Consider the following 24,410-nt stretch of genomic DNA (forward strand, 5'->3'; position numbering starts at 1 on the left):
GTGTATTCCTCATTCACAGAGCCCCTAGCCTGATGGCCTCGTACAAAGTAAGCCGGAATCAATATATTGATTGGCTCTGTAGACCATTACTTTCACAGTAGGGATATCCTTCTCTATATGTCGAAGCTGTGTACCAGAGACACACAAGATTATTACAGAAAGATTACTTCTGTGGGTTAAAGTGCTTTGTAAATTGTGGAAATGTGGAATTAAGGCACTTTCTTTGAGGCAAAATATTGTTGCACAGTAAAGGCCGGTTTTCATATAACGTATTACGACGCATTTCATCGCAATACAGGGTCCATGATTTTCACGGTATAAGAAAAACGAAAAACCTATTTCATCTTAATTCATCGTAATTCAGCGTATTTTGCCCGGAGAAACAAATTTTTTTGATATCTTCCGATGAATTACGTTCGATTAGGATTATTTGCGATAGGTGGTTTTCATATAATTTGGTCAGTTTTCATATAACGGATATAATCTTAATTGATTGTAGACTCTGAATTGCGATTAAAGACATCGAAATATGCTATATGAAAACCAGCCTTAACAAAAAGGATCGGTGAATGAAGATGGGACGTCCCATCCCACAAAATAATTCTTCTTCAATATGAAAGGTTCCAGTAGCTAGAACTTTTGTATAAAAATTTGCTACCATTCCTAAAAATTGAGCAATGTCTGTTTAGATGATGCGATTAGGATTCATAAGGTTAAAAATGTATTATTTAATGATAAATAGGATTTGGACGAATATTATTGTACCATCATGCTTTTCATGCTGGGGGTGTAATACCCCCACCCTTGTAGCCACGCTTTCTAACGAGAGGTCTTTGGGAGACTTGTAGGTACCATAAGATAAATGTATCTATTTGGTTGCCTTCCATAGTTTTCACCATCAGTCATCTCAACAACAGATCCAAGTCAAAGTAGTACAACTGATGTGCGACTCGAGACTTCTGTAAAACATATCTGAAAGAAATCAAGATGTTATAAAGCAATTCAAAGGAAAGCGGTGTTTCCTATCATAGTGAAAGACTGATAAATTTATACTAGAGACTTTGGTAGAAATGGTGCATTACATTTGAGATTCTCATCCTGGTCCAAGTTATGCACCCTATTCAAGATAGAACTTATACAAAAGCGGTCCAAAATATCTTGCTGTTATTAAAGTAATATCAAACGACTAGGATTTACCAAGACTGTTCGATAACACAAAAAATTCAAGATCGCCGTTAAAAATACTGCAAATCAACTGAAAACACATTTATTCTCAAAGTGCACCAATTATTCTAATCATTAATGTCTAATTCGTCTAGTTCTAAATCGTCAACATCCTCGTCAAAAAGACTTTCTTCCACAGGAACTCCGTCTAAAACAATTTGTTCGTTTTCATTGCCAACTGCTGCGCAGGCTTGATCTGCACCGTTGATGTCTGCAGGAGCAACAGGCTGGACCTAAAATCAAAATGGCGACTGTGAACAGCAGATGCAGACGACAGAAAACAACAAAAATGGTTTACAACCATACTTAAGCCTTCTGTATGACAGTCTTCATGGTATAAAACATTAGAAAACACAAACTTCATATATCAAAATTCAAAACAAAATTTAGAGCCTCAATAACAAAACTGAGCAGGATGTTATAATTGTTTCAAGTGATAAAAATTTGTCAGGTTAACCAAAAAAGAAAATTGGCATCCATAAATCTATAATAGTTGAGTATTTTTATCTATCTACTATGCCAAGTGTAAAAAACAAAAATTCATTACAAATTTATGCAATGCCAACGTTGTTTGAAAAGCTTGAAAAGTTTGGCTGCCAATGGGGAGGGGGGGGTTGGTTAGGTAACTGCTGAGCTCAAGCCCCCCTTTGCGCCCCGTGTCGCCACTTTCGACCTTGGTACCGATTTATAATCGTTATGTGAAGGGAGAACAGCGGTGCTAGGAGCTGGTGGATATTTTGCAATGAAATCATAGAGACACAAGCTCTAAACAGATAATAGCCTAGGTTTGGAAACTTTCAACTGGACTATACTGTTTTTTGGATTTGTTCATCAGAGAACTTTGACGAGATTAGACTTTTACAAGGAAAAAGGCAAACAATTTCGTATTTCTTTTTCTGACCAGCATAAAAAATATTTTTCTTCGTTGAATATTTGATTCATCTTATTTTACAGAGTGTAAATACGTCATCAGCTTTAAATGAAACCGAGGAGCGTTGCCCAAAAATACTATCTATTAAGCTTCATTAAAATTTGAATGGTCACCAGAAGTCTTCAACAATAGCAGGTTACTGAATATGAAAAATTCAAGATGTGATTGATTTACTTTAAACTTTTTCTGTAGGATATATCCCAAAAGTTTTAATTCTAGGGCCAAAAATGTGCTGTCATACATCCATATTAAATCATACTGCTATCTTTTAACAAGAAAATCAAACAATACCTCATCGCCGGGGGCCCTAGGACCGTCTTTCGATTTCGCTTTGGTTCCGACTTCGTAGCTCTCTTCGCTAGGTTTTGAAAACGCGTCAAGTGTGATTTCAGTGACAGGCGTATCATCCTCTACCTGAAAAAGAGATTTTCCAATTCATGGATAGGCAGAATAGAAATTAAATTTATTAAAAAATACTATAGTATTTTATCGCATCACCCTCCATCGGAGAAAGAGGATGTTTTGCAAGTTATGGGTGTGACAGGAAAGAATTGAAATCTAATAAAAATGAAATCTACGAGTGTTCATTCTTCAACCAAAAATCGTCCGAAACTCCACTAAAACTCTATTTTCAATAATTTCCATCACCTTGCCACTAAATATTACCTTTCTTCAATCATACTTTGACTAAATTATCAGGTTAACGTACAAACAATACAAAGTAGGGTGGTTTAAATTCAGAATAAGTAATAACTTACTGTTTAAGCTATCCAGAGAATTAAATTATGATACTATGCAGCAATGTGCATAAAAGAGTTTCCATATCTTAAGGACATGCAGAAATCTCTCAACAGCCATTTGCTGACACACATTCTCTAAGGAGAATATTCAGCAATCGGCTGGCTCTTGTCTATTATGACCAGCTATATTTATAATTATGCAAAATATGTGTAATTTATGCAACCAAAATGGTTTCATTCTTATTTTCTCATTAGTATCTGCATCGTAAAAGTCGAGAAAAATAGAACGTTATGGCTGAGCTCAACTTTTAGAAACCTTTAAGAAGTTCACTAGTTATATTTTCAACCAACAAAGAACTGTCCATCAAAAAATTCAATCAAAAAAACTTGGTAAACTTTTTGACAGCTCGGCGTATGGACATTTCCCATGTATCAGAACATGGAAACTTTCAGGCGCCTGGGGCGTGGTCTTCTAGTTTCACAATCTGTAGAAAGGCAAAATTTCAACCAAAATTATCATGAGAAGCAAACTCGTTGTTCATGATTATGACTTGGTATATTTGCGATCACACAAAGTTCGCCTAGACTTGCCATTTCTCTCTTGTACAGATTTGGATCATCTGTAGCCTCCTCATCGTCATCTCCGGCCATTTCTGGCTTGAACAAGAAAAGCTCACGACCGCTGACCTAAAATAAAGAACACCATTTAATGGAGCGAACAACAAGATTTGGTTAAATTGTTGCCATTTTCAGCATAACCTTCAAAAAAGGAAGGCAAATATTTTACAACAAGCAATAGTTTACAAGAGCTTTCAGGCCCTTCGTTTAACGCAAATTAGAGTTGTTTACTTTATCAAATTTCTCATGTTTCCATAGAAAAGTGTCTTAAATTAGGGAAAAAACGATGATAATAATCTATACTTGAAAAGCCATAGTGGAAAGCTATCTGTACGTGTGGCTGTCAAGAAAACATAGGACTATTGATAAATGTGGGTAAAAGATATCGAGTGTTTAACACTTCACTTTGAACAATATACATATGACACTTTTTAAACTTATTCTCGAATATAGCGGAAAAAACAGTTCGCAGTGCTGTATGATACTAACGATGATTAGATTTGATATGGATACCCTAAGGCAATCCCGTCCTGCCAAAAAATGAGCGAAGACAGTGGTCTCCTCCGTATATTGTCAGTTATTGTAAATTCAAACAGAAGATAAAGAATCGCATACTCTGCCAACAGATTTGCCTCGCTCAAGGTCTTCCTTTTTCTTTTTCAGTTCTCTCTCTCTTTGGTCCTTTTTATTTTGAATCTAGAGGAATAAATCAAGCTCAAATTTAGATCCCGTATGTATAGAAGTAAGCAAAATTATGCATTCACCTAACGAGCTCGTAGAAGACAGACATAGGCATAGAAGACAGGTAGGTTGCTGTTTCCTGAGTAAAAGAATTCGTTTCCATCCTTTAACACAGGTACAAAGTTATGGCTTTTTGTAACATCTTTTGGGTGGGGCAGCTACAAAACATGTTCCAAAGTGTCCACCACAGAGTTTTTAATTGAGTTTTCGAAGTTTCTTCCAAGTCTACAAATATCGGACAGAGAGAGCAATGACCTAGTGCAGGTGCAACCTAGTGATGAAACATTGAGCAAAGTAATGACCTTCCTCATAGCACGATTAATGAAAATGATAACATAATCGTGGATGTTATCTGAGGTGACCTAGACAGCAAGCGAAGCCTCAAGAAAAGCAAAATCTTAGTGGCTATTAAAAAGCAAAGAAACAAAACTAAACAAATATCGATTATTACTTTGGAAAGGCCGACGAAAAGGCCGATGATATTCATGCATCAAAAATTCTAGAGCAGATGTTAACCAAGACACAACAAAATAGGGCAAAAGATGCCGAAAAATAGGTCAGTATTAAATTAAAAACAAATCTACATAGAACACCTTCCTTTCAGTAAAGTAAAGACAAGAGACGCTATACTTCTGTGAGTGACTGTATTTATGTGGAGTATCAAAACAGTACACTGATTTTTCTTCTGCTAGCAACATTAAATGTCTGTGACATTCCAGTAGTAAACTATCTTTATGATATCCTAAGCCAGGTAATTAAATAAAACTAAACCACTCTTTTAAAAGAAACGTGTTTCGGGATTCTTAATAATTAAAGAATGGAAATGAATGTATTTGAAAATTTACCTGGCTTTTTAAACAAAATACAGTCGAATACAGGAAATAGTAAAATTTCACTGTGTATATTTTTGTCAAATAAATAAAATAAGACTAAAACTTGAACTTAGAAGACATGATGCCAAAACTGAGTTTACCTGCTTTTTCTTCCATATCATAAATGTTTCAAGTGTAACCGGAGTCAAAGTTGATCCTAAGGATGCCCTCTGGTGAACGAAAAGCAGATTATAAATAGAATTAAGAAAATGATAGACAATTACTCTTTTTTAGTCAATTTCAAGACACCGAAGACTCATTTAACAAATAAAAAATTTGATATTTCAGAAACAGTTCTTGTGCAGAGAACAGATGAAAACCTTGAAAATTTAGAAACTTTTGGTTAAATAATTATGAATGTAATAGAAATGGATTGATTTTTACCAACAGCAGTACATATGGTACCATAAAAGACGGCAATGACAGCTGATCAATGAGCTGATCAAATATTTGTTCTTTGATTTTTGGAACTCAAACACTCGTGTCTCGATCAGCAAATAATTATTTAAAGGTAGAAAATCTTTTGCCACCATAAGCCATTACATAGTTTTTTAACAAAGAAAAAGTTTGCAAAACATTTGCAATAACGATCGGAAAGGCCAGGCTAAACAGACACCCGTCCATTTTTAAAAACCATGGTACCAATCTTTTCCAATGGGTGCTGGTGGAGTATCACTTATATACACTTAAAAAGAGGCCCACCTCATTTTCTATTAATTCTTCTAAGCTAATTTCCTCTTTATCATCCTTCGCCATTTCTTTCCTTTTAAGCACAAAGCCAGATGGTAGAGCGTGTCGGTAGATGCATTTCTCGCCATTAGGACAGGTCCAGAACCAGCCGTATAGATTTTTGTCGATCGCTTCGAGAAAGTATTTACAGATCTGGAGAATAAATTGAAAAAATTGAAACAATCATGCGAAATGTATATCAAGATAGTAAGATACAATCATGATCGAATTTCGTGATGTTGTCAACAAGAAAATGAAGTGAAAGATTAGGGGGTTTGGCTTAAATAATTACAAGCTAACCAGCTAAAATCTGCTTCAATACTTTTCCGAAAAGATCGGTAACATTTGCTTTTTGCAAAACTACTTTTAATTCTGTAACATAAAAAATTTTATATACAAATCTTAAAAGCACAAATTAGTACAAATTGGTCGAAAATGGCGGACTAACCAGCATGAAGGGATTTTTATCAGGAAAATACACATTTTTCAGTCATTCTGTAAAAAATGTCCCTAACTTTGAAATAATTGGTATAGAAGAAATCTGAGCAGTATTGGGCTCTTCAAACATCTTCTTTAACATATCAACGTCCCATTAAGTCCCATCACAGGAATATTCCGAAAACGAATTTTAAAAAGAAGAACTTATTGTAGAGTGATGCAGTAGCCTTCTCGAGATATTATTATGGACTAGCAGCCAGCCTCTTCGGTCTAACAACCAGCCCCAAATGTGGTCTTTTCCTTGTGAACACTCTTCACTATGAGACTAATTCACAACAGAATGCAATATATCGATATAAAGTCTCAGACTTTGAAAAATTAATCAGATATTCTTTGTTACCTTTCAGGAAATCGATATACAAAACCCAACAAGAAATATATTTAAAAAAGAATTCCCTTTCAGTTCTCCTCATTTAGGCCTCTCCCTGCAACAACCCCAGCACCACAACAACCACAAACAAAAACGAACATGGCAGACATAACAATCGACTTACAATATCAGTCTTTGGTTTCTTCTTTTCAGCTTCTTCGTGCTTCTTTTTGACAACTTCTTCTAATTTATCTTGCGTCCAATTTTCCATACCATCCTCTAAAGGATAAAACATAAGATTTTTAGGATAAAACAAGGATAAAGAATATCAGATTTTTTACCACCTGTCGAAAACACCTCTTTACAACTCATAGTACTACTAACCTTACAAACGTTCGAAACAATTGTAATCTATATAAAAATGCGAAAAATTATATTACTGTTTTTAATTTTATCTAATATTAAAGATGTACGAATTTTCATAAAAGAACGGTATTTTGCAAAGAGATACATTCTTGGCGCGATTTCAAGGCATGGCCTAGAAAACTTAGTTCCTTCGAAGAAAAACGAGGTGCTAAAATATAAATAAAGTAGAAATAATTATACTCATATCGTGATGGTGGCGTAGAACTTCAGATCCCACTTAAGTATTGGCAATATCAAACAATGTCTTACAGTATTTTTAAGAACAACGCATCTTACCACTTTTTCCTTGATCTCTTTCATCCACATACATGCTCCTTTTCTCTCCTTTTCTTTCTAAACTCAAGTCATGTGAAAATTTACATTTATTGCCCTTTCCACATGTTCCCGACTTGAAGAAAGCACAAAGAACAGACTTTGGATCCGCACCTAAACATAATAATATAATTCTGTAAGTCATGTTTAGAAAGGATGAAAAGAAGGAATAACACGGTTAAAAATAATAAAGAAGAAATTGGTTGTATGCTGCAGCCATGAAAACACCGAGATTGCAAGACATAGCTACAAATAGGAAATAGCAAGGCTACAACTGAACATACTGCCAACATTCCTGGTATTCTCTACAATTGCGCAGTTCTAGACGCAAAGACAATGAACTTGGGAAGAAAGGAGTTCAGCAAGAATAATCAGTTTCCTTTTATCAAGATGTGGCAACTCGTCGATGCAAAATACATTTAGAAGGCTGACAGAAGACTGAAACAAATTTGAAATGATGCTTTCAACTATTTTCATTCAATAGAATTGATATCTTTTGATTTATATTGTTTTTCCTTTATTGGCAGAATGATTCATCGTTTTCTCCCTCTCCTTTTTCATTTCACCAATTGAAAATGTCTCTAACAACAACGATTATCAGCGTCGATTACGTTCTGGATATCCACGATGCCTACCAAATCTAACTCTTATGTTGAAACTACAAACAAACAACTTTAAAATTCTGAATAGGTAGCACGATCAGGACCATATTGATCAAATTAAATCTGTCTACAAATGGCGCCTTTTAGTGATCGTAACAACTTTTCTTGCAAGGTTTTCTGTTGTACTTTTACCCATCGGTGTAGAGTTGATGGTTCAGGGGGCTGAGCCCATTTAAACAACCCTTTTTCTAATTTTGACATTGTTTTGAGGAGCTTTTCGGTCCCCTCGTTCTTTATACAGCACTGATCTGTTTTGAGCATCAGAAGGCTTCTAATCAGAACTATCTGGAACCTTTTTGACTAGTGCTTAGGGAACATGCTTGTTTCTTGTATCTAAAAATTCATGATAGTGTGGTTTAAATATTAAGCAAGAAAAAAGGCAGATAAATTTATTAACTCTACTATTTGTTTATAGAACCGTTGGTGTTCTTTAGTGTGCTAGGTTCTGCTGATCTATGTTTTTCCTCATACTTATAGTAAAATTCACAATCACTCCTTTTCTGTAAGCACCCCATGATATAAATTGCATTGGATGAAATCATAGGCATGACATGTTCTAGTAGAAAATTGTCTTATGGTGAACCTTAAGATTGGATAACTTCAGAATCAACACATAAAATTGGCAAGAACTGATAAGGTGAAAGGAACCTGCAGATATTTTCTGTTGCTCCTGGACAGGTCTGAACAACTTGTTTAATTCATCAAGTTGATTTCTGGCTTCCTTTTTCTTTTGCTGCAAGAAAAGATTGATTCAGTTGTCATTGAAATTTAAATTTCAAGACCAAGTTCTGTTTCAACTAAACTTGTAAAACAGGAAAGCTTGTTGCAGTAATTCTGAGCTAAATGCAGTTGCAGTTGGAATGAAACAGAGATCATTACTAAAACGATTTAGTTGCACATATTTTTCAAAACGTGCACGAACACAGGAAAGCTTATAGCAATAACTCATGCAGGAAAACTTCTCAAATATAAATCCCAATTATCAGTAAATCATCTCGCTTTTATAAATCATAAAATTTTACTTTTAATAATCTAAACTCAATATGAATTTTTCCAATTTCTTAAATGGATGCATTCTTACTGAGGAAGCTGCCAAAGGGCAGCGAAAATTCTAAAAGAAACATTTTTTTTGATAGTGTATGTGTGTTTCTAATTATGGTTTATAAACACATTTAAGGTACAGAGTTACCTAAGTATAATTTGTCATACAACACACGGGATCTCTTAAAATCCTTGGCCCAAAAAGCCAGTGACTGAAAACAAAATAAAACAACCAACCTTTTCTGCCTCTTTCATTTGCTCTAGCTGTAAAACAAAATTGAACAGTGTAAGAACTAGAAAGTGCAAGGAAAATTCAAATACCTTATCAGCACTAACAGCTTAATGTGAACTTCAACACAACCCTAAAACATTTTCACATATTTCTTCAGTTAAACATCTGGCTTCAGATAATGAAAAGCTAGGTATTGGAAAGCATACATAGCACCATGTTTCATTTATGAAATAAACTTGCACAAAAAGACAACAGAAATTAGCAATACAGTTTAAATCTTACTAAAGCTTAAAAGACTCACCTGTGAATGTAACTTTTTATATATGAAGCAGCTCAAAAAGATTAGTTAAGGAAGCACAGTTTCATTAGCAAGTTCAATATGAGGACCACCATGAAACATGAGCTTCATTTCCACAAATATGAATTCAGCATGGTAGTAAACATTTTATAAAAGAAAAACATTTGGACTAAACCATGCTTCAGTAGTAAGTATCAATATCAGATTTGACCATGCTATGTTATCAAGGAACATTTTACAAGGTGCTTGTCTCATTTTATTGCTTGGGCTGTTTCACTGTCTAGCAAATTTTTAGTCGGAATTAGATAAGAAAATTGCTCACATCTCTCTCACAGTTTACACTCATATGTATTGGTGCAATGCCTTAAAATTTGAAAAAGCAAGACATCTTACCCTCCTGGCACTAGGAGTACCTCCCTGTTTGACCTAGAAATAATAAAAACAGCATTGACATAAGTTATGCAGTTTAGTTAGCTTACGATCAAAAATGTACTTAGGTAGGAATGATGGTTGCTCATAAAAAGAACATAAACAGTGAAAAATAATGTGCATGTGGTAGAATTGGAAAAATAACAATTTTAGCATTATTTTGCAGTCCTTGGGAGGAGGGTCACTTAAGCTCCATCAAATGCATCCCTATGCTTCTAGAAAAGATCTAAAAGTTTTATGAGTAGAGTGCCTCATCTAACCAGGGACGACTGTTACAGTGAAATTATGTGTATAAATTCAAATCAACTTTCTATTGATGCTATTTGATAATATCTTAAATCTACTTGTTTTTGAGAATATGGAAACTGGTGCTTGTCAAATAGCAAGGTGCCAAAAACAAAGGTGTATACAGGCAGCAGACCATCTTTGGAAAGGTGTGTTGCATGTGCAATTGGAAAGGTGTGTTGAGCATTTCCATTTTCAAATGCGAAAACGGTATAAAGAATATCAGATAATGGATAGACTAATGGATAGTTTTTGTGTAAACAGGAGGCTAATCCAGTATAAAAGAGTATTTTGTGATTGATGTGAAATAGAAACGGTATCGTGTAAAAAGGGCCCTAGTTCATAATGCTTCATTTTAATTTTTCTCAGTCTACAGAGAGGAAAATGTCTGTTCTTGTGCACTCACAGTGCACACAGAAACAAGAGTAAAAAATGTTGGTATTGTTGGGTTTTTGCTGTTCCGATGAATATGAATTCATTTTCAAAAACCCTGATTTTGGTGTGTTCACATGGCACACAGAAACAGAGAAAAAATGTTCCTTTTGTGGTTTTTACCATTCACACTGCTTCCGTTTTTCTAATTTTTCTGGAGAATTTTGAAAAACCCTGTTTTTATGCATTCACATTAATCCATTCCTTTTTCAAAAACCTCTGTTTTGTGTTAGTTTTGAGCTTTTTAACAAAAATTTTATATTCCATTTGCGAAATAGCTTTGAAAAAGAAAATGTATACCCTTGTGCAAAATAAATAATTTAAAAATGGGCAAATATTCACCAATTAGCTAAAATACTTTAATACTTGCTAAAATGGCTTAACAACTAGTATTACACCCAAATTTCAGGCTTACCCTTTTCCCAACAAAACATGGTATAGTGACTCTGCTTAGGCCAGTTTATGTTAATTTTTCCTTCTCATTCATTCCATCACATAGTAACATTGCAGGACAGGCATTCTCTATGTCACTCTCATTTCACACTTTATCTTTGCCATGCTATTCATTTCACTTATCACCTTGACTTGACCTTTTGATCATTTGCTTTCCTCATATCATTCTTATAGTACTCTTATATTCTTATTCTTATAGTAGTATAGATGTTAATTTTAGATATCCATTTCTGTATATTATTTTGCATGTAATTTAGTTCAGTTTGAAGCAAGACATGAAACAGGCACATAATCTCCTCTCTGGCTCTGTGTTCTCCATACCTTAAATAGGACACTGCATTTGGAAACAACACATAAGTTGATGGACATTTTATTTAGTGCCTACATCGATCATTGTTCTGATATACACTAAAATGGTAAATTTTGAAAATTGTTCTGTATGAATGTCACTGCCTTAGAGTGAATACATGAGTGTATTCATGCAAAATAGCTTTGGTGCATAAAAGCATAATCTACAAAAGCTTCCAGCGTATATACTTAATAGGTTAAGTTCTATATATTCATGATCAATCATAGATCTCAGCATAATTACCTGTTGAGTGACATTCTTTATATACTGTTGCTGCTTTTTTCCCTTCTTGTTCTTCAGTCCAAATGTTTTATCCTAAAATGGGTGAAATTCAAATAATGGTTAAAAAATAAACAAACAAAAAACAAAGGAAAAGGGCTTTGTTGACATAAACCTGAGAAATAGATTATTCTTAAGTTAAAAGGCATGTCAAAAATCCATGGAAAACTCAGCTTCTTGTTCATCATATGTTCCAACCCTCCCCAACCAAGACTCCCGATTTCAGAGGTCATCTCCCGACTTCCCAACAATTAAAAAATCCTCCCGATTTTCGAAAAAAACTTATAATAAAAATAAAAAGCTGGTATAAAATAAAGAAGAATCAAGATCATTGTCAACAGTGCAACCTCTTCATAACGAACGAAACGATTTGATGCATTCACAACATTACAATAGTTACGACATCGGATAAAGCCAGACGCCAAACTGTGGAATTTTATTGCTCAATGCTCTTCGTAACAAATTCTTTTGATTGTCAAAAATTTCCTAAGGTCAAGTGTACAAGTGGCGTTTCTAAGCCCAGAACTTTTTTGGCCTCTTCATTTGCCCCCCCCCCCTCACTTTCTAAGAAAGTTCTTCGATATTACTGACCTATTGATTCCGAAGAACTGTTTTTCTATTAACATATTACAGACAGAGAAAATAAAGAATCCTGAGACATTTTGAGGCCTCAGAAATGACAAATTGTCAGGAGCTTCCGGGGGCTTCGTCCTCTGGACCCCTACCAGGGCGATGCCCTGGACCCGCTGGGGGGCTCAGAGCGCTCCCCAGACCCCCAGCTCTAATTTTTCCCTCGCTCCGCTTGCGCTGTCTCTCGCTTTTCCTTCTCTACAGGTTGGAAGGTATGGAAGTTTATTTGGTTCATTAGTGAAAGTAAAAAGACCTGTCAACTCTCCCAGTTTTGTCAGGGGCCTCTAGGTTTTGGTTGTTTTCTCCTGGCCTCCCAGTTTTAAAAACGTTCTCCCTGTTTCTCCCTTTTTTTAGCAGAGATACTAATGACTTCAATGACTTTCTTAAAAATTTTTTTGCTAGAGTAGGAATTAACAAAAAGCACTAAAAATCATTAATGAACAAGTTTCTCATTAACAAATTTTGTCAATACCTGTTTGCCCAGCAAATGTTTTATACAGCTGTATGAAATTCTAAAATTTTGATGATCTCCCTGTTTTTTGGCCAAGTTTCCATGATTTTCTTAAGTAAAAATTTAAAATCTCCAGGAAATCTTAGGTGCAAGGGTGGCTCAGTTGTTAGATGCCATGACCAAACTTTCACCCAGAATGAGGAGAGTCACCAGCTCTCTGTAATTCTAGGCATAGGAATCACGAGGTGTGGTCACATTGAGAGGAAGGATCAGGACACTGCTCAATAGGCATAAGCTTCTCAGTGTCCCAAAAACTACCTTTGGATGTTAGGTAGAAATAAATACAAGAAAAAAATTCTTAGACTGACTGGACTGACTGAAGAAATTACATTCAATCATACTAAATTATATAAAATGGAAAGTGGTGAAAATTTTACATTTAGCAATGCTTAACTATCATATACCTCTTGTGATTTAATTGACTATGATAAATTCAATACAGAATAAGATATATGTAAATTTTCTTTAAAAAAACAACTGTTTCCAGTAGAAAACAAATATATAGCACCTTCTCTACCCCCAAAAGAAGGTTGCTTGCAGAGTTCAGATATAAGTTCAGACAGTGGCATGAAGGGGGTCAGAGAGGTAAAACACTTCTCTGTGAAGCTAAACTGCTATTTTGCTAAAAATCTAAATGGAAAAATTCTGATCTTGTTGGAAATTTAAAGGTGAACTGACACGCAAAACTATTTTTTGATATAATGTAGAAAACGATGCATGGAATCTTAATTTCAAGTTTTCGGTTAATTATTTTTGTCCGTTTTGACGCAATTCCGCTCTAAATGTCATGAAATTATCGTCGAATGTTCGACCATTGTCGGCATTTCATGTGACCCAGTGCGTGTGACGTCACAAACACCATGTTTTTATTCCTTGAATGGAAATCACGCACGGACTGGACAGTTCAGTTCATCTTGTTCACTTACTATTCGAGGAGATCTACGTAGCCTTTGATCCAAAATAATGAAAAATCGAGGCTAATGAAATATATGAAGGATATGTGCTGGCTGGTACTGCGTTATGTTAGGAGGGAATTTAAGTTTGGAAGGAATAGGCACTTTTAGCTGCTCGAAGAAATTCTCATTTCTGAAGTCAATCATGCGGACGAATGTAAGAATCTTTTCATTTTATGATGAATCTAGCTTCTTTTTCGAATAAATTCAATATATTATTACTTCGATAGATTATTTCTACATCCATATAAATCATGAACGTTATTTTATTTTGGGTTTGCAAACTCATCGGTTCACCCGAGTTACAGGAGTGCAGCGGCCTGGGAGTTGAAAATTTTACTAAGTTGTTTTCCTGCAAATAGCGATTTGATCGTACCAGGTTCTTAACCCCTGAAAATCTTTCATGTGATCGAATAAAAAATATGCCAAAAATGAGTGACTTAAATTCGAAATCTTTGCTGCAAATATTGAAGTTAACCTGGATCAAAGACAGAAAATCAACTTTTTTTTGGGGGGGGGGGGGGTGATGGCTGATAAATTAGCCTAACAGCAGCCGTATTTAACAAAATAAAAGTATTTTACTTAGGTTTCCAGAAAATGAAATATATTTATCAGCCATATTTATCTGAAATATTAGTCGATATATTTATCGCTACCATTATACGATGTTGGCCTGCCACACACTGGGTCCTCCAAGACTGAGGAAGGGCCTCAAACGCGTTGAATAATACGATATTCTTGCAAACATTATTAGAAAAGGTTTGTAAAGGAGTCATAATCTGTTTTCTAATTAGGTTGTGGAAATGTAGCCAAAACCTACTCAATTAATGTATCGGTGCTCATCCAAAAAGTCATAAAAGTATGGCCTTCCAGACTGTCGTGTTGCTCAAGTGATGTGAACATGGTGTTTGTGACGTCACGATTATGCGGAAGGCTCGGGCGAACTCGTCCGTGCTCGGAAAATGCTCGGTGGCTAACTTTGACGCTCAATAACTCGAAAACTGTGTTGAATATTTAAAAAATAATAATGCATCAGGTATTTATGCTCGATATGCTTTCATTTAAGGTCAAGTTAATTTTGCGTGTCAGTTCACCTTTAACATAGGCCTTCCTGGGAAAGGCAAGGTTCCACTTTTTGCTCAATCAATTTCCTGAAACTATTCTTCTTTTTGGTTAAATTCCTTTCGAAAAAAAAAGAAAAATCCTTCCGATTTCCCTATTACTAGATTTATATGGATTAATGACCTTCATCCGTTATTTTCACTTTCAACTTAAACAAGAAATTTTTCCTGGCATTGCTTTATAAAGTTATTTTTTTCTGTCTTTTTTCAAAACATTTCCTATTTTAGTTGCAAAACTTTCCCTTATTTAGTTTCATAACCTTATGAAAATTCTGAAGCATTTAGAAATGGCGAGTAGTGGCAATAGGGTTTTTAAATGTGGCACCATAAAAAAGATATTTTTTGAATTTTTGATGTAATTGGCCACTTAATGAATAACAAGCCCATTTTTTAATTTTTAAATAAAAAATTTCATCCCAATTTCTTATAAAATCCTTCTTAATTCTTTCTAATTTATAATTCCTTCCCTTTTTCTTTCAATCAACCAAAATTCAGAAAAAAGGGTTAAAACCTTTTAAGTGGAAGCTCTGTTAAATTGAGGGCCGTAAAGTTCTTCCTCATCTCCTCTCTGCATCAAGGCTGAAGATAATGGAAATGTGGACCAAACTGACCACTTCAAATTGACCACAACAGTCCTCCAATTTTCAAAACTTAAATTTAGAACAGGATGCAGGTGTACCCCTTGTATCTAATACTTAATTTCTGACTGTCATTAGTCATTTTCAGCTTATGGCACAGAGAACTTTTGTCCCTACCTACTGCCATGCAGAATTTGAGCTTTTACAAGATTTGCAGCAGAAACTGAGCTGCACTACATTTTGTTAAGGACAAGTCCTTGGGACCCAGTCTGGCATGTGCACACCGGAGATATTTTTGTGCAAAATCTATTGGGTATTTTTGGGTGTGGCAACTAAGATGGGTGTGGCTTGGTGTAGTCCCATAGAAAATGTCAGCTGATAAAAACAAGGACAGTTGTGTATGAACAATTTGAGGTATCATGAATCTTACTTGACAAATATACAAATAGAAACTTGCGCTATCTTCAACAGTATACTTCACACGCATTTTTACGGTGAAATGCAAATTCACAAATTTTAACCACAACAGGGGAAAATAGTCGGTGCACACCAGCACACCAGACACTTTTGGTGGTGCACACCAGCACACCAGGCATTTTGCTCGTGCACAGCGGAGATCTCGTCGAAAAGTGCCATACTCTGCAGACCGGCTTGGGACCAAACATTTTGACAGCAATTTCGAAAAACAATCTAAAGCTACATCTAGTAAAAATGTGATATCGATTATATTAAAGAATAGAAATTAAACATAGAATAAACTGCATTAATGAACTAATTGAGGTACATTGCCCCTTAACTTAAATATTTAAAGATAAATTTTAAAGAAATACAAACTGACTTGAATGAAAATTTATCAGGAATAAGAATTAGGTGCGATCATCAATTTAGTATATTTCTAACTTTGCTAATGTCGTAATTGTGGGACAGACAGACAGACAGAGAAGAGACAGGATCCGTTTATTGGATTTGACTCACCAACCACTTCATATTGCATAAAACAACATTGTTCAGAAGGGAGAAAAGCATGCGATAGCAAATTTTCTGTAGTATAACAAGTCTGTTTGCTGATATAGTATGTAGTTTGTTGTTAGCCTAGAGCCCATCAAAGCTCGACTGTACTAAAATTAAACGTTGGTTTGTTAAACACAGTATGAACAAATATTAATAATGACGAGTTACCTCAATAACTTTTTCTTTGGCTTTATCCACAGTTTTTTTGTTCGGTTCCTGTTTCTTCTTTGGAGGCATAATTTGTTTCTTTTTTATTAATCAATTGAGTACAAATTACTTCGTTCCTTCGCAAATGGTAGAGAACTAGAACATGACTCAAGTAACCCATGTGTGACTGCACCAAAACTACAGACTCGTTTTGATTTTTTGTCTCTTTTGCGAACCTCAAGACGAGTTTCATGATCCATGATCACTGATCAGTGTCCATGATCTGATGATCATTGCAATCATCAAATAATTTGGCAGAAAGATCCTTGCAGCAAATAAACTCTACACTCTTTTCTCATAAGAACTTTTTTAAGACCCAGAAAAATTTTGCTGAGGCTCGATGTTCTTATTTTTGAGGCTCGGGTGTTCTGTTATATTTTTATTATTTCAACAGTGAGTTTTCTATAGCTATAAACTATCAATTTTTCTTGAGACAGTTAAAATCTCCTCAGTTTTGTTTCTAACTTATTTCATGATAAATCCAATCTCCGTGTTCTTATGTAAAAATCAAGGTATGGACCAATTACAAAAAACTACGATAAACAAAATTGATTGATTTCAAAGAAGGTTTCTCAGACAAACCGCAGATAAATAGTTATCTGCGTGACACCAAGCTAACACCATGAAAAAAAATAGTAAACTAGCAAAGGGGTTCATTAGCAGAGGCGGACTGGCAGCAAATCTCACGGGTTGCTATATACAGAAAAGGGGCCCGTACTACGTATAATGTAAGCAACAGGGGCGCTGTGGCTCCTAGGAAAGGGCCGGGAGAAAATTATCATAAGGAGGCCCACTCTTGTGTATGATATCTCCAATCACAAACCCAAGTCGCCAAAAATGATATGCACCTGGAAACAATGCACCTATGAAATATAAAAACGATCCCAGTTTATATCATTTTGAAACGTTCATCTGCTATATTTGTTGGGGTGTAACCCCTTTGTTCTAACCATAGATACTTTAAGACTGCAAAAAATGAAGAACAAATTCAATGCTGTGGTGATAGTTGATACTAATAAAAATGCAATAACAGAAATATATAATACGAAAAATTTTCGGCCACGCCCTTTAAATTAGCTTGAAACACGATTCAAGAAGTTGAGAAGGCCCGGGTTGTGATCGCAACCTAGCATCCCCGCCAGTCCGCCACTGTTCATTAGTATGGCTATTCTCTAAGACTACCAGAGCAAGCACCTGCAAAAGAACCACAGAGAAAATAAAAACAAATTAAACAAGTTGCAATTAATTGAAAAAAAACTTATTAAAATTTTTTTTGCATAAATTTGGCCATTATTCGACTTTGATAATGCAAGGAATATCGGACGAGAATTTCTTTAGCATGCTTTTCTGTGCTATCTTTAAATTTTTCGGTACCATAGGTTTGGTTTCATTGTTTAGGTTAGATATGTGCATGGCCAACGTCTGATACGATGTTACATGTCAGGTATATCATTTGTTTGAAGTCGGAAGAATACACTCATTTTTCCATAAGAAACTGGCTATAAGAAACGAGTACTGGACGGTCAGAAAAAATTAAGAAACTTCAGTACTCGAATCAAACAAATTAAGAAACTATTAAATCGTGATAAAAGTGAGAATAACGAAATTTTGTAAAATCCAAGAACATGATTGGCGATATATTTCCCACATCTAAATACAGCATCAGAACGGAAGCGAATCTCTTGACGTGATAAAAAAGGTCATGAACATTTCATTACATCATTCATGACATCATAATTAAGAAACTCTTAAGAAACAATGAGTATTGAAATTTCCAGAACATTAAAAAACTGAAGTACTCAACATCGACCTTTGTTTCTTATATTAAAATGAATGAACTTATGACGTCAGAAATATGTTTGTATAGCGTTAGAAACAGGAAGTGATATCAGAGTTATGTTTGATTGACTTCAGAAAAAATGTTAGCATGTCATCAGAAATATGACTGGACAATGTCAAAATTTTTTGCATCTCTTCTAGGTGTATAAAATTCTTGAGAATAAAAAAGAACTGGACATTATTCGAAAGAAAGAGGAACAAGACGCATTAGATGCGGTCGAATCTAGTAACAGTCGGCTTACTGATCATTGGCATACACTCTTTTTATAAGAACACGAGTCTCAAAATTGGTCTCAAGTTAACAACAAATTAAGAAAAAGTTGAGGCTGAGCTACTGTAAAATGCCATTTTGAACAACGTCCTATCTCATAAACAAAGATTTTTAGCCATGTTTGGATGTTTTTTTCGGTGAATATTCAAACTTGACGGCAAATTATGATTGTCTCATTCGCTTTGTTGGCAAATGAGGCCTGCACCTGCACACCCTCCTAGAGCGAAAAAGCTAGCAATCGCACTGCTTACACTTACACCCTTTCAATTAAAGAACAAATTAAGAACAATCCGAAAAAATTAAGAACAATCAGCCTGAACTTAAATTTACTGGTTCCTTTAAGAAAAAAGTGTAGCCGATGCAAAAGGCTCGGTATATACATTGCCCGGGTGTCATCGCTTTTTGTTACTGACAAGTCCATATACGCCCAGGGGAGTCACTCAAAGTTTTTTGTATGGGGAGGTCAGAAAATCAGCCAAAATTATCAGCTAAAAGTTGCTGATATGGCCCAAAAATATCACAATACTAAATCTTGCTGTTGGGCATATAAGATACCACTAGTCACTGTAAATTAGAATGTACTATAATAGACAGTTTAAACACGTCTGTTCTTTTATTCCTTTTTTGAAATTGCTATGTGTCAGTTGAACCAATTTGCATAAAAAAGGTTTATTGTTAAATCAGGCACCCAAAAGTACTAGATTACAAAGAAAATTCTTATATAGAAAATTTAAAGTGACCACCCCATGGACAACTGGGGCCGCCCCTAGGCAATTAAGTCAAATTTACATGTATGGAGGAGTTTGAATTAAAGACTACTTAAAAGTTGATGTAAGCAGGTTAAAAAAAATTATGTTAAAAGAGACTATGTTTTATCGATTGCTATAAATGCTCTTCTTGACAGGCTTTTGGCTTTCACATCATTTCAATTCTATCAAGTTTAAAAGTTATTGCTTAAACTACTGTACAAGTCCGTTGAATTCTCACACTAATTGTTGCACTATGCACTCGCATATTGTTTTATTTCGGTTTATATAAGCCTCGATTTGGTTTTACTCTCGTTAGGCTTGGAGAAACATTCCTTGACAATATTAGATTATTTCTGTCTCATCTCAAGTCCCCAATTTCAGCTACTTACTACAAAAATTTGAAGACAACACTGACGGTTCAAGGTTGCAACAGATGCATAAAAACAACATTAAACTAGCACCGTAGTAAATATTTGTTGCCATTTAGTATGTATGAATAAATTAATCAATTCTTATTTGTATAAAACGTCGAATGAACGAGAATACATTAAATGACATAATGGATAAAGCTAATAAATACGACAACATAGGCCGTATTTACTTAGCGGTAAAATAAATTGATAACCGATCAAAGGAGCTGAGGTGGACTGGTAAAAAGTGTTGTTTACGTCTTTCGCTTTAAAAATGAAGGAAATAAAGGTTGCCTGAGCCATTCCTGTTAGAACAAAGGGTAATAAAAAACCTCCTGTTAGAATCATTCTTTGTAATAAAAAACCTCCCCTCTAAAACTTTCAGAGAGACCAAAAGGAGAAGTTCCACTAAGATAGGAGAGCCTCAAAAATTTCACCTTCTCTAATCTCTACGAAGAGGAATGCATGACAGGAGATTTCAATCAATATCATACTAATTTTCAATTCCATTGTTAAACAGCTTAAAATTCCATTGGCATTCTAAAACTTGAAAACCCTTTCCAGCATTCATATGACATGTCGCCTAAAATATATTTTTTGTTTTGATATAATCGGTGTCCCTGCAACAGATACTTGGACTAAATGTCCACTTGAGAAACAATCGGATATTCCTTAAGCGAGAACTGCTAAACATAGTAAACACAAAATGTTGCTTTTTGCCCATGGCAAAGTTGCTTCAATTTACGTCAAATCAAAATGGATGCTCGCCAGGGTAACTGAAATGTGTGGACCACCTCTGTTATGTTTTCGCTACAATTAAAGGACGTCTGGTTCGACATGCAAAAATAAATACCATTAAAATAATGATTATGAAACTGAAACAATTTGAATCCATTCACCACTAAGGCAAAGCCAAAACGAGACTCTGCTAAAACTATAGCCTTGGATTTTGCTAATTCTAACAATTTCCTAACATCAAGGTTTTCGTATTGGTATATACAATTTACAGTTAAATAAAATACATTAGCCATAAACAATAACTCTAGTGAAAATTAAATATTGCAAAGTTTCATTATAGATTACAATTATCAAATATAGGCAAAAATGCTACCGGACATCATTTGCGTCAATTTGTGTAGTTATTTATCGAAATATTTAATACCAAGATTTTCCTTGGGACAGGACCACGAGCTTTAATGAAAGCAAGAAGTGCGCGACTAATTTCTTCACCATATGATTCTCTAGTCCGGTAAACTAGGTTGCCAACTCATCCAAGGATTATCTTTTTGCGAAAACTCGTGACACCATTAGTCCATTGTGAAATGACACTCGGATAAATGGGACAAGGAATTTTCTTTAGCTAGGTATTTGGTTTGATTAGATATTGCAAACTTCTGGATGATAGCTGCTACTGGTTTAGGGACAGTCACTAGCTTTAGAAAGAATGTTCATAGCAGGCTTGCTATTTCGCCAGGGGAACTTAAGAGTGAAGAAGCTTAGTGACAAGTATTTAGTGATACCAGAAGCTTACTTTAGGGCTTATGTAGGCTAGACGAAATCTCCTCCAAAAAGGTTGTTTACGAACAATATCAAGATAAACTGTGTGATTGCAATAAGAAATCCAATTTCAAAGAATATTTATATTACGATATGCAAATGCTTTACTCTTTTAAAGGTTTCAGATTCTTGACCCAAGCATATAGACATGATTCTTATGAAGTTTTGTCTCGTGACTGTGATACGTCAGTAAAATTCTAAAAGGATGTTGCTGTACTCAAATAAGATACTTGCTTGTTTGTCCCGCATCAAATTATTGGTATACCAGAGTATAACTTCACTCCCTGAGTTATTCTTAGACATTGAAAAGAGCCAAATAAAAATTACAACGATATTTCTGCATGGCAGAAGGCTGACATCTCAGGGGTACACACTACCACAGAATAGAAGTTACAGTCTCTAGTCTGTGCTACAACTATTCGGCAAACGCGCAGGCATTGTGAAATATTTAGGAAATCGTTGAATACAACTTGTTTTATACAAGAAAAGGAGTAATGTTATGGTTCAAAGAGAGTTTACAAAATAGCCTACATGGATAGAGCTTGTTGAACCTAAACACAAATTGAGGTATAGCCAAAAATACTTGTTAGTACCAAAATATGATATGCAAATGTCATCGCATTGAGTCTTGCTGTTCTATTAACAACCTAACGAGGGCTGTCAGAGATTTCAACTCCTTTTTTAGGCCAATAACATCAGTACTTAAACGATCAATTTTGTTTGACACGTCACTAACCGCTGACTTCGATTCTGCGAGATCTTTGGCGAGATATCCGACGTTAATAAGTCCATTTCCACTTCTGGATATCGACAGCGCCTTCTCAATTCCTTCCAGCGATTTTCGAGTTGATCTTACTTCTTTCGTCAGTTCTTGGTGCATTTCTGATATGAAAGCAGAGCCAAACGAAGGTTCGACGATTGTTTGTCCGTCAACCATTGATTTTCGCATTCTTCGCGCGGCAATTGGGAATATCGGCTCGGAGACGCGGCGCGATGTGTTCAAATCGTTATTCGCGTAGCAGTGCACTTCACGGGCGCCGCGCCTGTTTTTTCGAACGTTGTTGCTGCTGTTACACCGTTTTCTCTTACCTGAAAAATCACTTTCTCTGTCTGAATCTGAATCTGAAAACTCCCTCGAGAAAATACCCGAGCTCAGTCTTTCAATATTTGCTTTGGGCAATGTCAGATCATTTACATCAACCCTTGGGGAATCGTCATGACACTCGCCATTTTCAATTTGGGTAACAGATTGTAATTCTTCATCCTCGAAAGCCGGACATAGCATATCCCAGGACATGTCCGATGAATTTCTTCGTTTATCACTTAATATTGTAGTATTAGTTCCATCGTCAAGAATGTTTTCAGTAAACGAAACGTCAGGTACATTATCCTCTGGTAATGTCTCAAAATACTCTGTATAATCCTTGTTAATACGCGGTCGCCTAAAGACACTACATTGCTTTCTCCTTGGGTTTGACATTGACGCGCTTCTGTGTACATCGATTGTCTTTTCTGAAGAAGATACCTCATTTCTACTGCAGTTCTCACCAGAAAGCTCTGGTAAGCTATACCGATGCTTTGATCGTTCTCTGCGACAAGAAAGCCTTGGCAACGTGTTAACAATTATGTTATTGGGCTCAGTTCTTTCCAAGTAAATGCTACTGTCCTTTTTACTTTGTACGTGGTTTTCGACAGCTCTATATGTTTCATTGACCTGAAGTTCATCATCGTCTGTCGCAATCAGTAGAGTTTGTGAGGTTGCTAATGAATCGATATCCTTCTCAATATTGGCTGCCTGGTCACAAGAATCTACGTAACTATTTCTGTTGCTCTCCGTCAATTCTATGTCTGCTACTGTGCATAAATATTTGGATGGATTTTTTTCATCTTTGTCATCAAAAAAAGATGTTTCGCTAAACCCCTCATAATGAGGTTTCTCTTCACTCTTAGATGAAATGCTTACCTCGCTTTTTGGCAAAACAAATCTTTGGCCTAGCTCACTGCTATTTTGTCCATCAATATCATCTGTGCCGTCTCTAAATGACCAGTCGTTGTCGTTTGATTGGCAAGAGAATTCCCGTTCTATTTCTAATGTTTCTTTTGTGGATTCGTCAATGCTGCTGTCACTAGTGATCCTCATCAACCGCTCCTCGAGCGACGGCGAGGCAGGCATCGGGTTGCTAAGTCCCCGTTCTCGGCTTCTAAGCTGTTGCTGCCAAAGTGGAAGACCAGGGCTTGGTGGAGAGGAAGCATCTGGTAGCAACGAAGTCTCTTCTTGGAGGTCATCATCAGCTGATTCGGACATCACTTCTTCCTCCTCTTCGTCTCCTTCGATAATTGAATCCAGTGCTCCACACGTCGAAAGGTCTCTCTTGGAAATTGAAAATAATTGTCTTAGATGCTGAGAAAATGATATCTACCTTCTTAGATTTAGAAATATTTACCACATACAGCTATTTGTGAAACACTTACAGACATTTTCAAAATAATTTGAAAACTTGCTTCACTTTTTATAATATGAAATAACTTTATTGAAATAATTATACTTCAAAACTCGATGCTAAAAAGGGATAGGAGCTTAATAGAGAGGGGGCGTAATCCAAAAAAGCTTATGCAAAATTTGATCTTGTTCGAAATTCAAAATTATTCAAAATTTGATCGAAAGGGGGCTTGTTTATCACGCAGAATATCTTTAAAGCAACAAGATTAGTT

At 35.5% G+C, this 24,410-nt stretch overlaps 2 protein-coding genes across 4 annotated transcripts in view; both read right to left on the minus strand.

Moving 5' to 3' along the window:
• Positions 1 to 1,229: 1,229 nt before the first annotated feature.
• Positions 1,230 to 16,996, minus strand: LOC135681567 (zinc finger CCCH domain-containing protein 15). Of its 2 annotated transcripts, none has more exons than XM_089111808.1 (13): positions 16,834 to 16,996; positions 11,826 to 11,897; positions 10,028 to 10,060; positions 9,342 to 9,368; positions 8,712 to 8,796; positions 7,366 to 7,515; positions 6,848 to 6,942; positions 5,829 to 6,008; positions 5,228 to 5,296; positions 4,129 to 4,209; positions 3,487 to 3,582; positions 2,447 to 2,569; positions 1,230 to 1,457 (listed from the first exon to the last, which is right to left on the minus strand). In XM_089111808.1, the coding sequence occupies exons 1-13, from the start codon at positions 16,900 to 16,902 to the stop codon at positions 1,293 to 1,295; spliced, it is 1,245 nt and encodes a 414-aa protein (XP_088967934.1). In that variant the 5' UTR covers positions 16,903 to 16,996; the 3' UTR covers positions 1,230 to 1,292. The 2 variants fall into 2 exon arrangements, with proteins under 2 accessions (XP_088967934.1, XP_065052178.2); XM_065196106.2 differs by having other exon boundaries at positions 2,447 to 2,565; positions 3,483 to 3,582.
• A 3,192-nt stretch (positions 16,997 to 20,188) lies between these two features.
• Positions 20,189 to 24,410, minus strand: part of LOC135681562 (voltage-gated delayed rectifier potassium channel KCNH4) — an 80,911-nt gene continuing 76,689 nt past the window's right edge. For both annotated transcript variants that reach the window (XM_065196098.2, XM_065196099.2), the window contains one exon: positions 20,189 to 24,069. In XM_065196098.2, the coding sequence (XP_065052170.2) occupies positions 22,312 to 24,069 (1,758 nt within the window). In that variant the 3' untranslated portion in view covers positions 20,189 to 22,311. The remainder of the gene's footprint in view (positions 24,070 to 24,410) is intronic.

The sequence above is a fragment of the Rhopilema esculentum genome, chromosome 12 (assembly GCF_057945365.1).
Source record: "Rhopilema esculentum isolate cy_ngs chromosome 12, ASM5794536v1, whole genome shotgun sequence".
Taxonomy (NCBI): domain Eukaryota; kingdom Metazoa; phylum Cnidaria; class Scyphozoa; order Rhizostomeae; family Rhizostomatidae; genus Rhopilema; species Rhopilema esculentum.

Coding starts and splice junctions, on each gene's coding strand:
- LOC135681567 (XM_089111808.1), bottom strand. CDS start 16,902: ATGCCTCCAAAGAAGAAACAGGAACCGAACAAAAAAACTGTGGATAAA. Junction 7,516..8,711: donor GCAACAGAAAATATCTGCAG/GTTCCTTTCACC, acceptor TATTATGTTTAG/GTGCGGATCCAAAGTCTGTT. Junction 6,943..7,365: donor AAGAGATCAAGGAAAAAGTG/GTAAGATGCGTT, acceptor TTTATCCTTTAG/AGGATGGTATGGAAAATTGG.